This window comes from Balaenoptera ricei, chromosome 1 (genome assembly GCF_028023285.1).
Source record: "Balaenoptera ricei isolate mBalRic1 chromosome 1, mBalRic1.hap2, whole genome shotgun sequence".
NCBI classification, from domain to species: domain Eukaryota; kingdom Metazoa; phylum Chordata; class Mammalia; order Artiodactyla; family Balaenopteridae; genus Balaenoptera; species Balaenoptera ricei.
Genome location: NC_082639.1, coordinates 4,343,007 through 4,358,722, shown reverse-complemented (window position 1 = coordinate 4,358,722; position 15,716 = coordinate 4,343,007). Strand labels below are relative to the sequence as shown.

Here is a 15,716-nt window from a genome sequence, read left to right as displayed (position 1 = left end):
AGCTCGTGGCCGTGGCCCACAGGGATGTAGGGCCGGCAGGTCCCCCAGGTGGCAGCTTGTGGATGGGGGAGCCGGCGTGCTGGGAGCTGCCACACTAAGTTTTCCATCTGCCGCGGCGGACTCAGTGCTTGTCAGGCCTACTGCCTTCACTCTGCCCATCCACCACCCCCCTCAGCAGGGTTCTTGTTGCCACCCGGGCTTCGGTCGGGCAGCTCTCTGGCGTTGAGGCGGGTGGTTGAGCCTGCTTGCGGGGGTGGGGGGAGGTGCCTGCCTCTCGGGCTCAGGGACCCCAGCTGCCAGGTTCTCCTGGGCATTCAGAGGGCTAGTCCAAGAGAGGGCTCAAGGGTCAGGTGGCTCCGCCTCTGCGGCTTGTTTGTGGCCTGACCTTGGGCAAGCTACCCAGTCCCTCTGCCTCAGTCTCCCCACTTGTGGAATGGGCTGTGGTGCCAGCTACCTCATAGAGGGCTTATTATGAGGACTGATGAGGCGGTGCACGTGGAACAAGTAGGTCACAGTGCCCGGCACGTAATAGGTGGCCAATAAAGTGTGGCTTATAATTAGCACCATCCAAGGGGAGCAGTTGGCCTGCCTTCCCCAAGGAAATGCTTCTGAGACATGCACCCTCAGCCAATAAGCTGGGGGGCTGGGAGCCTGGGCCAGAGGGGCTGGAGCGAGGGAGGGAGGAGGGGGCCTCAGCATCCCAGGCCTTTTCCCTGCCTTGTAGGCCCAGCCCTTCCTCAATCCCACACGGAGGGGTGGGTTTCCTAGAGCTGGTGAGCCCATCTTCTCTCCAGGCCAGACAGTGTGACCACTCTGGCACTTGACTGGCCCAGGTCCCCCTAGCCCATCTAGGCTTCTGTGGGCCCAGGGAGCAGGAGGGAGAGAGAGCCATGATTCCTGAAGGTCTGTGCCTTCTTAGTTTGCTCCCCCCACGTTGGGGAAATGTGGGTTTGGGGCATCAGGAGGCCTGATCATATTTAATACTTTATGCTGAGAGGAGGGAGGTAAAGTGGTTAGCACACTTTGCCCAGTGGCTTGGCCTGTGGGATAGTCACTGCATTCTAAATTGATTTATCATTTCATCAGTTCATTCAATCACCCACGCACTTGTTAATCCACCCACCCATGTATCCACCCTCCCACCAGAACATCTACCCATCCAACCACAGAACCGACCAGGACACCCACCATACACTGGCCAGCCATCCTACCCATTCATCATCCATCCAAACATCCACCCACCCACCCATCCACTTATTTAATCTGTCCAGTCCTTCCTTCCATCTATCCATCCATTGACCCATCATCCATCCATCCACCCATCCATTTATTTATCTGTCCATCCATCCATCCACCCACCCATTTATTTATCTGTCCATCCATCCATCCTTCCTTCCTTTCATCCATCCATCCACCCATCCATTTATTTATCTGTCCAGTCCACCTTTCCTTCCTTCCTTCCTTCCTCCCTCCCTCCCTCCCTTCTTTCCTTTCTTCCTTCCATCCATCCATCTTAACCAGTCTCCATCCATCCATTTATTTATCTGTCCAGTCCATCAATCCATCCATCGGTCCATTCATCTATCTGTCCATCCATCCATCATCCATTTGTCTATCCATCCATCCACTCACCCACCCAGCATAGATTTCTTGCATGTCTTCTCTGAGCGAGTATTGAACACAGTATGCGGTGTCTGACTTTCTGGGGTTTTTGCAGGTAAAACTTTCGAGACTTCCTGCCTTATCTCTTTGGCTTGTCCTTATTTCCCTCTTCCTGTTCTTATTCTCACTCACTCTTTCCCCATGTCTATCCCTTTGTCTGTCTGTCTCCAAGTCTGTCAGGCTGTCTTCCCCGAGTCCTTGCTTCTCTCTCTCTGTCTGTCTGGCTGTCCCTCTCTTTCCCTCTATTGTCCCCGTCCCCTCCCTCCTGGCCTCTCTTTCCTCCTTTTCCCCGTCAGTGCTCTGGGCCCCCAGCCTCCTCCATCCTCACTCTTTCTGGCCCCAGTCCCTTAGGGTAAAAGCCTCCCCTGTCCTCCGCCCCCCACCTGCCTGCCTGCCTGCCCGTGGTGCTCAGGACTGACGTTTTGTTTGATGAGATGCCAGTGAGGTGGTGTCTGGGTTTTGTTAAATGTCATAAATGAATTATTAATCCTCTCTTGGGCGGGAGTACTGCCCCCCCCCAGCAATGTCAGTAGAGAGCTGTGGTGTGGGGGGCACTCCAAGGACTGATGGGAACGTTAGTCTTGGTGACCCCTCCTTGGCCAGCCCTAGGGTGGCCCTGAGAACCCCTGGCCCAGCAGTGCCCAAACGAGAGACCCCCCCTCCCCCCGCCATCCACTCCTTCAGCCCCGGCCATCCTAACCCTCCTGAGGCCCTGGGACCCGCCTGCCACTGCCAAGCACTTAAACTGCATCTCACAGTTTCATCACCCCGTGAGAAAGGCAGTTCTCAGCCCATTTATCTTTAAATTTTTATTGATTGATTGATTTATTTTTGGCCACGTCGCTCAGCCTGCGGGATCTTAGTTGCCCGACCAGGGATCGAACCTGCGCCCTCAGCAGTGAAAGCATGGAGTCTTGACCACTGGACTGCCAGGGAATTCCCAATACTCGGCCCATTTTAAGAATGCGGAAGTGGGCTCAGTGGAGAAGGGATTGGGGGCCACCCCGCCAGGAAGGGGTGGTGGTTCGAAGCCTGCGCTCCCCTGTCCCTCCTCCTGGCCACCAGGTGGTCTTGTTTCCTGTTTGGGGGAACGGAAGGAGACCCTCTCCACAGGCTTCAGAGAGGATGGTGGACGTCGAGCTGGGTCCCCGTCGCTGACAGATTTGCTCACCTTTCCGGACTCGGGTGATGGAGCTCTTGATCCGGCTCCTGGCTGCACCTCCCCAAATCCGTCAGCCACCCCGAATCAGACGACCTACCTCTTCCTTCCACAGTCATGAGTTTTCTTTCGCTCGGATCACCTTGTGTTTGCTAAGTTCCCTGTCCCCAGAGGACAGGGGCAGGGGGTGGGCAGAGCATGGGGACTTGCGCTGGACTAGCCCTGACCCTCCCACCCTGAGGGACCACAGGTGCTCTTTCAGACCAGGGGGCGGCCTGAGTCACCTCAGTGTCCCCTGGGCGTGCCTGAGCTTGGCACATGGGCTATGCTGTTTAAATGCTTGTGAAGTAAACGTGGGGAAGGTCTGAATTCTGGGAGGGTCCTATACCTGGAGGGAGGGGCAGGCGCGGGACCACACCTGGTGGTGGGAGCCACCTGCCGGAGCTCCATCCTGGCTCTACCACCTGCTGGCTGTGAGAGTCAGAAGTGGGCAAGCGATGAGATCCTCGGAGCCTGTTTCCTTGTCTGCAAATGGGGGTGATACTGTCTCCCAGGGTTGCTGTGTGCAGTAGATGAATTCATATAAGTGAACATATGCTACCTGCTTCGAGCTTGGTGCAGGTGGTAGGTCCTTCCACTGTTATAAGGTGTTTCGCTAAGAAGGGTCCACCCCCCCTGCCTGGGCTGCAGCCTGCAGAGCAGCCTGGGGGTGCCGCAGGGCTAAGCCAGAGTGTGTGCGGGGAGCTGGTGAGGGGCTGGGGGAAAGCAGCAGAAGGTGCAGGTGCCTCTCTTTGCCGTCCCCCCCCTTGTCCCCCCCCCCCCCACCGTCTCATCTCTGAAGCAGTCTCCCCCGGCCCCGCCCCAGACCTGGGAGACAGATCAGGGCTAATGGGTCCTAATTATAGCCCATCTGGGGTCGATGGAGCCTCGGGCCCTGGAGGGGCAGGGCTGGTGCGCGAGGGCACGGCCGCCTGGCCGGAAGGGCTGGGGGGCAGCCGGGGGCTGGCAGACAAGGAGTCTTGAGGCCGCTCCTCCTCAGGACCCTCCCCCAGGGCGGGCGGGCTCCCACCTTACTGGTGGCTGGGTACCCTGAGGAGGCACAGGGCTGGGCTCTGGGAGGGGCCGATGGGCACTGGGAAGGACTGCTTGGCTGTGACTCTCCAGGTCTGGTTTTAGAAGAAGCTCAGGGCCGGTTGCAGAAGAGGGAGGAGGGGGCAGGGCTGAGTGGGAATCGTGGGGGTGTCGGGGAGCAGCGTCACAGGAGGTCAGCCCTGGGCGTCCTCAGGGCCACCAGAAGCCGTGTGGGGGAGGAGGACGGGGGTTGGGCAGGGTGGGGTCCCCGTGGTCGTGTGCCAGCTCCGGAACGTCCCTGGAGGAGGGATTTAACCAGACAGATGGCCCTGGGCCGTGAGGTCTTCTGGGAATGGAGGAGGGGTCTGTCCAAGGGCAGAGGGCCTGAGGACTTCTCCTCCGAGCCCTGTCCTGGGCGTGGGTTAGGGCTAGAGGTGCCCCTACCTCCTTCCCAGGCAGGGTGGGGCGCAGCCCACGGGAGATCCCAGGCTTCCTTCTAGAACCTCCCGCGGCCTCCTGTGCATCCACTGTCTGTGCTGCTGGCCGGTCAGTCTGTGACCGTGTGCTGGGCTGGCCTCCCCAGTCTGGGGACTGCCCTGAGGGGACAGGGGATGTGGGGAGGTGGCAGGAGGCGGGAGAGAGAGGCCCCCTCCCGATTGCATCAGCTGAGCCCGTTACATAACCGTGCTGGGCACGGCCAGGGTGCGGGGGCGGCTCTCCCAGGCGGTCTCTCTGTGGCTCCGGGGGAGGTGGAGGCCGGTGGGAGAGTGGGCAGGCGTGGACGGGCGTCACGTCGCCAGCTGCCTCCCCACTAACCATGTCACTGTCTCCCAGAGCCCTCCACTCCCGGATGACTCCGGGGGTCCCTATGAACGTTTCCAACTGGCCCCGAAATCCTTGCCTCTCCCATGCCAGGGCTCAGGGGACAGGACGGGGTCGGCTCCTGCTGCCCTCCCTGCCCGCCCCGGGGGCCGTAGCCCTGGCCAGGGCCACAGCAGCTGTGCCCTCCACGTGGTCCTGTCCTCAGCACTGCCCCTGTCTGCCAGTCAGGACCGCTGAGCTGGCTTCCCGGGGATGGCCGGCACTCAGGCCACCCTCGTGTCACCTGCACGGCAGCTCCCTCACCTGCCTGGAGTTGGTCTCTCTCCATGTCTGTGTTTGCCTGGCAGGATGGGGAGGGGACTGAGACTTGGGCATGCCCTGTCCCCGTGGACTCCTGGGGGGGCCGTGCAAGGCAGGGCTGGCACTTGCTTCCTGGGGGGCAGGGCCACAGGCCGGGGGCCCTGGAGCAGAGGGGCGCTGAGACGGTGGTGCAGCCCCCGCCTTCCCTGGGTAGGGGGGTGGTACGTGTGGGAACTGGCCCTCCAGGGGTGAGGGGGAGGGGCGTTCACTGGGCCACCAGCGTCACCAGCGCCCTCTAGCTGCACCCAGAGTGTGGTGATGGGCGCCTTCCCCCTCCCCGCTGGGGACTCTAGGCGGCAGGGTCCCAGGCCCTGGGGTGGACCCCTCTGGAGGATGGGCGGATGTTGGAGCGCCCAGGATGTGTCGGCGTGTCCAAGCATCTGTGGGTCTGACGCGTTCAACAGCCAGGATGTTTTACTCTTAAGAGTTTTAGACTTCCTGGGCGGGGTTGGGGGCCTATCATTTAAACCCGATTCAGTGAGGACGCTGCCCATTTCCCATATGAAAGTCTCCTGCGTGGCCCTGGGACTTTCTGCCCTCCTAAGGGTCTCCCAGGGTGGCAGCCCCACAGTGGGGTCCCGCTCGAGGCAGACCCCAGACCGAGCGAGACTCCCTGTCATGTCCCCCCACCCCTGTGGCGCTTCTCCCTGCCCTTCACTCCCGCGGCGCCCCCCCCCCCACCCCCGTGCACATGGGCAGTGAGGGGCGTGGGATGGGGGATAAGCCGCTGGTGTGGAGGCTGGCTGGCTTGTTGGGCCCCTTTTGTGGACTCTTTGGAGGTTGCACCGGTGCCTTCTGGAAGCTTCCTTCATTCCAGGCAGACAGATGCATAGCTCTAGTCTGGGTGGTTTGTTCTTGCGGTGTCTTTTTGCTGCCGTTTGCCCCCAAGAGGGCCCTCCCGCTCTCCGCACCCCCAGCCCTGGGGCCCACGTCCGGTCCCAGGAACCCAGGGCTCGTGCCCTTTCTCACCCCTGACTTCCTGGGTGGGAGTTAGGCCCCAGCCACGGGCTCCCTTTGGGGGCAGCAAGAAGCATGTAGCCTGCAGCTTCTTCTAAGATGCCCACGTGACACACCTGCCTGCTCCCCCCAGCCTTTCCAATGCGTGAAGGAATGAGGATTCAGGAAAGGCGGGCAGCTTCTAGAAAACCCACCTCTCTGTGGACCGTCACATCGTCCCGAGCGCCCAGTGGAGTGTGTTTGGCATCCTGCCGTGTGTGTCCGGGTACCTGTGATGGGGAGTGGGCCTGGGCAGGTGCGGATGGGGACCAGGCAGGGGAGGCAGTGTGGTCCTCGAATCCCCATTAAGGGGAGCCCAGGCATCCTCCGTGCTGGTCTCTCCTCCAAGCTCCCGGGCACTTGCTCCAAGGCACCAAGTGGTCCTAGGGTGATGTGACCTGTACGTCCCTGTCATCCTGCACTCACAGGCTGTCTCCTGGCCACGCCGTGGCCCTCTGGAGGGCAGAGGTGGGCCTCGACCCCTCCCTGGGCCAGCTGGAGATGGCTTTGTGACTCCGTGGGGCTGCTTTCTCCCTGGGGCGCCATGTCCACAAGGCCTCTTACTTGGTCATTTGTTGTTTTTTTTTATTTTTAAAATCTATTTTATTTTATTTATTTATTTTTGGCTGCGTTGGGTCTTCGTTGCTGTGGCACGGGCTTTTCTCTAGTTGTGGTGGAGCGGGGGCTACTCTTCGTTGCGGTGCGCGGGCTTCTCATCTAGGTGACTTCTCTTGTTGCGGAGCATGGGCTCTAGGCACACAGGCTCAGTAGTTGTGGCTCGCGGGCTCTAGAGCGCAGGCTCAGTAGTTGTGGCGCACGGGCTTAGTTGCTCCGCGGCGTGTGAGATCTTCCCAGACCAAGGCTCGAACCCGTGCCCCCTGCATTGGTAGGTGGATTCTTAACCACTGCGCCACCAGGGAAGCCCTGGTCATTTGTTTTTGCTTCAGTTTCCCAAGCACTGTCACAGCAGGGTAGGTGGTTATTGTTCCATTTTACAGGTTGAGAGGAGGAGAGGCCCAGAGAGGTGGGGTGATGTGACACAGCCCAAGGGGCTGGGGTTCCACTTGGCAGGTCTGGGGGTGGCTTTGAGCGGTTGGGGCAGGGGAACTAGGCGGAGAAGGTGGGGAGGGGTGGGGATGGGCTGGGGAGGGCAGGGTGGCCGTCACCCGGCACAGTTGGGTGGCAGAGGAACTGACTGTCCCAGCGGGCCCTGCCTCTCACTCTGTGTCCCTGGGGGTCGCCCTGAAGGAAGCAGCAGAGTAACCCCCTCCCACTTCTGATTCTTCCAGAAGAAGAAGATGGTGGCCTTGAAGGCTTCGATGACTTTTTCCCCGAGGAGCCCGTGAGCCTTCCCAAGAAGAAGAAGTCCAAGAAGCTCAAGGAGAACAGGTGCAAAGGGAAGAGGAAGAAGAAAGAGGTGAGTGGAGTCGGGGCTGTGCTGGGGTCTCAGCTGCTCCTCCTGGGCCTGCAGAGAAAGACCTGGGCTCCCAGGACCATCTGGTGGAGGGCTGCCTCCAGAGAAATGAGCCTGAGTGAGAAACACCAAAACCAGTGTCCCCACGGACACCTGCCCCGAGATGTATCTCAAGTGTCCTGTCCTTTTTTGGCCGCATAGCGCGGCTTGCGGGATCTTAGTTCCCTGACCAGGGATTGAACCCTGGCCACGGCAGTGAGAGTATGGAGTCCTAACCACTGGACAACCAGGGAATTCCCAAGTGTACTTTTTTATTTTTGGCTGCGTTGGCTCTTCCTTGCTGCGTGTGTGCTTTCTCTAGTTGCGGCGAGCGGGGGCTACTCTTTGTTGTGGTGCGTGGGCTTCTCACTGCGGTGGCTTCTCCTGTTGCAGAGCACGGGCTCTAGGCGCGCGGGCTTCAGTAGTTGTGGCTCGCGGGCTCTAGAGCGCAGGCTCAGTAGTTGTGGCGCACGGGCTTAGTTGCTCCGCAGCGTGTGGGATCTTCCTGGACCAGGGCTCGAAGCCGTGTCCCCTGCATTGGCAGGCGGATTCTTAACCACTGCGCCACCAGGGAAGTCCCTACTGTCTTCTTAAACAGGGTGTTCTGGGGTGTTTATTCTGGGCCGTGACAGCATGGGGTCCCCGGCGCTCCCACCCCTTCACTGAAGGGCCCTTACTCCCGCTTGCATCTGTGTCCGCTGCCTCTGTGCTCTTGGTGGTGCCTTCTGCTACCCCCTACGTATCTGCTTCCCAGCAGCCGTCTGTCCCTCTAGTTTGCTGCTTCCAACCTGTTGTGAGTTGGAATCCTGGTGAACAAGATACAAATGGGAGAAGAGTAAGGAGACCCCGGTGAGGGATGGGTCTCCTATGAGTAACTCGTGTGAGCATTTCTAGAATGCCCCACACGGACTCACTTCATCCTCAACATCAACCTTGGGAGTCAGGGGCAGGGATGATTATCACCGCCCGACAGAGGGAGAAACCGGGGCTGCCTTGTAGCTTAAAGCCCTCGGCACTTGGAGGGGATGGTCATACGGCAACGTGGGGACTCCCGTCTCCCACCTCATGAGAGCTGCCACCTCTCCTCGGCGTCACTCGATCCTCCTGGTGGCTTTATGGGGAGGGGCTGGTGTGCACCTTGCTTTACAGATGAGGCTCAGAGATGAACTTGCCAGGGTCACAGCAACACAGCCCCCTGCCCCCCAGCCTGGTCCTCCCCTGGCCCGCCTGCTCCGAGGGGAAGCGCTGTTGGTCCTCTGGCTTTCTCTCCTCCCCTGCCCAGAGGAGACCCACCTGGCCTGGCCTCACAGGGGAGGCGGTGGGGGAGGTGTTATCGCCCTCGGTGGCCCCGGGACAGAGTAGCAGTGTGTGCGGGGGCCCTGCTGGGATGTTCTGACGTGGCCTCAAAGGCCACTGTGGGCCTCTGGCTTGTCCCCTGCAAGGCTTTGTGCGGAGGGGGCCGTGGTATGACTTAACTCTGGAGGGTCCCCAAACAGGCTGCGGGGGCGGGAGGGAGGAGACTTCTGAGGACAAAGGGCTCAGGATGGTGGGCAGGCGATGGGCGGTGGACTTTCTTCCCCACGTCTCCCCAGGCCACTGCCCACACCTGTCTGAGCCTTGCTTCTGTGTCTGTAGTAAGGGGAGCCTCGCCTATGCACACCGCCCTGCTTGTTTGGGGGCAAATCAGATATGGGCCAACAGGGCGTCTTCACGTGAGAGGTGCCACGGGGAAGGCCAGTGGCCCTTGGGGGCATCCAGGGTGTCAGCCTGCAAGCGTCTGGAGGGCAGGGCCGGCCCTGGGCGGTGCCCCGGGTCCCCATAGTGGTTAGCTCCAGGCTGGCCTGCCTGGAGCTCAGGGACTGGGGCAGGGAGGTGTCAGCCCCACCTCCTCCAGCTGGAACCACGCAGCTACGTCCGGCCTGTGTTCCCTGGTGAGCTTGGGGTCAGCATTTCTCACCAGGTCCGCCCCCTGTTCGGCTCTCCTGGCTCCCGGGAAGGGCCTCCTTAGGACAGCTGCCCTGTCCAGGCTCCTGGCCAAAGCTGCCCCGGAGCCTCTCCCTGCCCGCTTGCGGCCACACCCGGCTGTTCCTCTCCTCTGGCGCGCATAGACGACCCTTTCTCCCCGCAGAGGGACCCTGAGCCTCCTCCGAGCCCAGCACTGCCCCTGTCCGATGCCACCCTCCATCTCTGCTGCCCCTCAGCTTTGTCCTCACTGCCTGGGCTCCTGGCATCCTTCCAGGATTGACAGGTCTATCCCCTCCTGGGACACCCCACCCCTAACCCTGCGGCTGGTACGTGGGCTGCACGTGGGAAGGTTTGTGAGCTGCAGCTTTCTGTCTCCATTACCCAGGAGGGGCAGTGGAGGCAGGAGAGGGGAAGGGGGGACCCATGCCTGGAGGCTCCCCCCACACCCCCGAGGGAGGTGCTGTGGACCAGGTCCCCCTGCTGTGGGGAGGGGGCTCCGAATGCCCTGCTGCAGCTCCCCCCAGCCCCTCCTGCACCCTGGCCCGCAGGTCTGTCTTTGTTGGGGGCAGAGGTTAGGTGGCTCAGGGCTGGCGGGGCCCTGGGGTGCAGGGGCTGACTTCCCGGTTGAAGCTCTGAAATCTTGCTCTGTTGCGGCCACTGCTGTCAGCCCTCAGACCCGATGCTCTGTGGCTGCGGGGTGGAGGTAGATCCTAGGGTCCTGGGGCATCCCGCACAAGCACCTTCTCCCCAGCTCCTCAGCGATTTCTCTCCTTCTCCCGAAGCTTCTTTCTTGGGAACTGGGAGGGAGGCTAGGCCAAGGCGGGCAGTTCCACCTGGTCCTTGGTCTGCCCAGTTCCCAAATGCCGATGAAGGACCATCAGGGCTGCCACGGGTTGCCCCGCCTCCCCCCCTCCCAGCCCCAGGCTGGGCTGGGCTTTCTCTTGCCCTGCCGGCTACAGGGTGCAGCAAGACCCTCCCCTCTGCCCTGCTTACGAAGGAGGCAGGAGGTGGGCAGTGTCTGGACAGCAGGGAGGTGGGGGGAGTTTGGCCAGGGGAGGTGGGGGCCAGTGGTCTCCGAGGCCAGGGGGGCTGGTGCTTGCCTCCCACATGCCTGATCACCCCGCTCACCCAGGTCTCCTGTCTCCTTCCTCTGGCCCTACGGGACACGGGGTTTGGTTCTCGTCTCTGAGCCCGTCTCTCACTGCTGTGGCTTGAGCATGGCCTCTGTGCTGTATCCATCTCTTGCTACCTCTTCCTGGGTCTCCCTTGCCCTCCTTCTCACTCCTCTGCATTTCTTCTCCGCCCACCTCTTCTTCCTCCCCCCCTCCCTTCCTCTCTCCTCCTCTCCTCCATTCCACTCTCCCTCCCCTCACCTCCTCTCCCTCTCTCCTTCCTCTCTCTACTGAGATGCAATTCTTGGATCTCAAAGGACATGGAGGCCAGGGTAGACTGGAGGGCCCCGCAGATGACCGGGCAGTGCCAGCCAGGCCCCCAAGGTGGCCCTCGGGCCACTGCTGCCCCCTCCCCAGCATTGCTGAGAGCCTGGCTTGGCAGCTGTCAGATGTCAACAGTCTGAGCATGCTGCAGCCAGAGAGCAAGATCCTGGCCGCCATGTGCACACTGCCCGCCCGCCCGCCTGCAGACCCCGGTCCTCAGGACGTGGGGAGGGGAATGTCACCCCTTTTCTCCTTTTCATCTCCAACCAGGTGGCCCCAACACAAGGCTCTGGGTGGAGGGAGCAGAGGGCCCCCGGTGGTGGAACCCATGTAGCAGCAGGTTTTTTGGGGGTGGGGTGGAGGGACAGGCAGCAAGTCGTGAATTCTGATTTACATAAAATAACCGGGGCTTCGGCCGGAACCTGAGCATATGTAGATGAAGCTCCTTGTCAGACCCAACGCAGGAGGGAGAAATGATTTCAACCTGTGCTGCAGCGGTTACCATAGCAACCAATTATTCAGTGCTAAATTATAACTGTTTATAACACTCGTGAATGGGAAGGCTCATATTTCATTCTTTCTTTTTCCCTCTCGGTCTTGAAGGACCCCAAATTGAGAATGACCAACTCTCTGAGTCCTTCCTTTTGAGTTTAAATGCCTGCTTTTTAGAGAGATGCGGTGTGTGCTGAGAGCTGGGCGTAGAGGGAAGGGAGAGAGAGATGGGAGGCCTGGATCGAAAGACATCTGCAGAGCTGGGGGAGGAAGGGTGGGCATAGACTGCCCACTCGGGGTCCCCAGGGCCTTCACGGGTGGCATGCCGTGCCTTCAGTGGGCCTGGGGCTCAGGGCAGAGACCCCTCCTCCCTACCCCCAGTTCCTCGCACACCCAGCCCGGGCGTAGGATTTAAGGCAGCTTTGCAGATGGATTCTGTTGGGACTCCAAGTTCACTTAGATTCTTCTAACATCCAGGGCATCCGCTATAGTCATGCCTGGGGCTGCTGCAGCCCGGAGGACAGCATCAGGGTCACAGCCCCGACTGGTCCTGATGTTCAGAGCCCACAGTGTGGCTCGGGGCTCAGGTTGGTTCAGGGCTTTATTAGGGCATTTTTGCTCTGTGCCTGTGTTTCCTCCCTGAATGTGGCTTGGCACGCACTCTCGTAAGTTTCAAGATACCGAATGGTTAGTCTACTCCTGGTTCTTGATCGTTCCTCCCCTTCTTGCCACTGGCTGACCTGCATCCCTCCGGGTCCTGCTGATGGGTCACTCCTCTTCGAGTTGTTTTCAGAACCACTCGCTGCCCTTCCGCTTGCCCCTTTCTCTGCAAGGGAAGAGTTTGGAAAAACAAAACACAGGAAAAAGGAGGCCCTGGTCTAGATGTGTCTGGATACAGAGAGACGCTGTGGATACAGACTGATTGTACCATCGGGAAACCCATCTCCAAAGACCTGTCCTGCACCCCGCCCTCCACCAGCCTCCCAGGTGGGCAGGGGGGCTTGGACGAGATCCGGGTGCAGGCGGGGGAAGAAGGCAGGGCAGAGAGGGGATCAGGGAATGGGCGGGGAGTCTGAGTCTTCTCAGGGCAGGGAGAGGTCTGCTCCTTCCCTGAAACGAGGGGCTGCCATCATTGTCACCCCCGGTGGGCCGCTGGGGCGCTGACTGTCCTGCTGTAGCTCCGGCTCATTCCTCGAGAAGGAACTCTGCCCTCCTGCTCCCCCACTTAGCCCCGGAGTGGCTGCTGGGCTAACACTCCTGGCAGTGCACAGCTTGGGACCTTCTGCCAGACCTGCTTCCCCCCCCCCCCCGCCCCGCCCACTGTGCACACACCGACAGGGCGTCCGCTGGAGGCGCCTTCCCCGCCTCCCTCCCTCCCTCCCTCCCTTCCTCCCTCCCTGCCGCTCCCTCTGGGCCCTGCTCCCTCTGGGCCCTGCGTTCAGAGCTGTGCTGGCCACTCCCCGCCTCTCCTGCACTTGGGATGTGGCGTGCAGGAGGATGTGTCCCCCTCAGGTGCGGCCACAATAGCCCCTTCTGTTGGCGTCCTGTTGCCCGTCTGCACTGTAATTGTTGCCCAGCTGCAGGCACTGTCCATGCACTTGGCTTTAGTCCAGCCCCGATTTGCAGAAACGAGGGGGGATGAGGCTCGTTGTGTCCTCCGGTTTGTGGTCCTGGCTGCATCTTCAGCTTCCGAGCAGAGTTGGGGGCATCATGGGTACTTGGGCCTCTCCTACTTCAAAATGCTTAAGGCCTTCTCTCTCACATGATCTCCTTTGTTCCTCTTACCGCCCTGTATGGCATCCCCATTTCACAGATGAGGAGGCTGAGGTCAGGATGCTGCAGTGATTTGCCCAATTCCTGACTAGCAAGGGTCAGAGCTCCGAGACAGTCTCTGTCCTGCAGCCTCCCCGGGGAGCCCCCGGACCCACCGTGGGTCCTCCTGTCTCTTCCCTGGTCTGGTTCGTGGGGTCCCCAGGGCAGCTGAGGGCCAGCCCCATGCCCCTCCCTCGGCGGGCCCCACAGCCTCTGTCCGCGGTGCTGAAGCTTGTGGCGGTTTCCTCCTCCCATCCTTACCTGTGCGGGGGTGTGGCTGGGATTGAGCCTGTCTCTCAGGTCTATCGAAGGGTACTCTTTCCAAGCTGGCCAAACTACATCCTCGGGGGAAATGGACATCCCTGTCTGACCCCTGCCTCCCCAGAGGACCGAGGCAGGGCTGGGAGCTGTGGCCACGAGCCCTGGGAACGGGATCGCGTGCAAGGCTGTCCTGCCCTGGGCGGGCTCTGGCAGCAGCCAGGACCGGCGCGCTGCCCCTGGAGCCCGGTGTGGCCGACCGAGTCAGTATTCCGGGAAACACGTGGGTTCCGGAAAGGCCCAGAGGCCCTGCTGCCTGCCAGCCACCAGCCAGCACACTGACTCAGCAGCTTAATGGGCATAAAAGGTTTGGGAGCCGGGAGCCGGCGGTAGGGAGAGAGTGAGCTGAGCGGCAGGAGAGTCAGGAAGTGCAGGGACCCCAGGGTGGGTCCTTTCCCAGCTGTATCTCAGCAAGAGCCTCCCTCCTGGGAAAAGACTCTCCACTCCACAGTGCGGCTGGAAAGGGCAGAGCGGGCTGGGGGCCTCCCAAGACAGATCCACGGCCCTTGCTGCCCTCCTTCTTCTCTGCCCTTCTTCCATCTGCTCCCTCCCCTCCCCCCTTCCTTCCTCTCCCTCCTCCCCTCCTTCCTCCTCCCTCTCCACCTCCTCTTTTCCTCCCTCCCTCATTGCTCTTTCCGGAACTCACATCCTTCATTTCTCCAGTTCTTTCTTCATCTCTTCCGTGCCTCTCTTTGCTCACGTTGAAGACAGTAAACCGCCAGCATGAAGATGCCAAGTGTCATCTTCATTGGCGCATCCGTGCCTGGCCTCTCCTGCAGACCCAGGCCGGGAGGGGCCTAATCAGCCTGCTTGCCTCTTGAAAAGCCCCAGATACACAGCCTTCTCAGCTTTCTCGCAGGGGCAGTGCCTTTCTGAAGGGGATGCTCTGTCTGTAAACACCCTTATCTCCATATAAATGGGCCATTTTCTGCCTGTACGAGGGAAACTAAATCAAGGAAACCAAGCTTAAGAGCTGCCTAAATTACTTTGTCTCATATTGAGATGAAGCAGCCAGGGTGCGGGCGGCGGGGAAGGTGGGCTTGTGCCTTAGCAGCGTCCGGAGAGCGCACAGGCGGATGAAACTGGGATGTGCGCCCTGTGTTAATCATAGGTTTCACGTGACACACAGACTCCATAGGATGCAAAGATACACGGAGAGGTGAGGAGCTGGGAGCCGGGGCGGAAGTTGGGGGCTCTTCTCCCGCGTGGACAGCATTTTGGTTTTTGGCTCTGGGCGTCACCTCCTCTCTACGAGCGCCTGGGTCCAAGTGCCATCGCTGACACGGTTACAGTCCCAAAGTCCACAGAAACCTGAAACAGGGCCGTCCAAGCGGGCTGTGCTGAGCTTGCCTGGTGCGGGCGCGTGTCTTCACCCGAGGCCTCGACTCACCTGCACAGCACCATTTGTCACCAACCAGTCATTGGGGACAAGACCCTTACCCCGTGCTGGCTCAGGGCAGCCCCTCTGCCTGGGACTCTGCATTTTTCTTTGGGCCCCTGTTGTCCTCACCGTCGACCTTTCTCTTCCAGGGGAGCAATGATGAGCTGCCGGAAGATGAAGAGGATCTGGAAGAGAAGTCAGACAGTGAGGGCAGTGACTACTCCCCAAATAAAAAGAAGAAGAAAAAACTCAAGGACAAGAAGGAGAAAAAAGCCAAGCGAAAAAAGAAAGATGACGACGAGGACGACAACGATGACGGATGCCTCAAGGTAACCCTGAGGCCGGGCTGGGGGACACCTGCTTGGACGGGCTGAGCCTCCTGCTGTCAGCTCCCTGCCTTCTGACCCGGGAGCCCCTGTGGGAAGAGGGCCAGAGCATCCTTTCCCACGAAGGGCCGTCGGGGCGGATGGGTCTGTGGGTGTGAGTGCACGCGCGTTAAGGTTGGACACAACTCGGTGAGAAAGACTGTAGCCACAAGTCTCGGAGACACATTAGAAGTAACAGTGGATGACATTTAGGAGTTTGGGGAAGAAGTCGTGCGGCCTCTTGCTGATGTACTGTCCGCTGTCTTGCCCAACTTGAGCGGTCAGCTGCTTCTGAGGAGAGCGATGGTCTGAACTCAAGTTTGGTGTCAGGAAACTCTTGGTCGGAGCAGTCTGGGAAAATAAAACAAATGGAGGTTTTGCTAAGAAGTGGCTGGACAGCTCCACTTATGGTGGAAAGGGGCCT

General features: G+C 60.3%; 1 protein-coding gene across 2 annotated transcripts in view; it reads left to right on the top strand.

The window, feature by feature from the left end:
• CHD5 (chromodomain helicase DNA binding protein 5) overlaps positions 1-15,716 on the top strand; it is a 65,530-nt gene that overhangs the window by 2,680 nt on the left and 47,134 nt on the right. For both annotated transcript variants that reach the window (XM_059906295.1, XM_059906196.1), the window contains exons 2-3: positions 7,360-7,487; positions 15,077-15,256. In XM_059906295.1, coding sequence (XP_059762278.1) covers positions 7,360-7,487; positions 15,077-15,256 — 308 coding nt within the window. The remainder of the gene's footprint in view (positions 1-7,359; positions 7,488-15,076; positions 15,257-15,716) is intronic.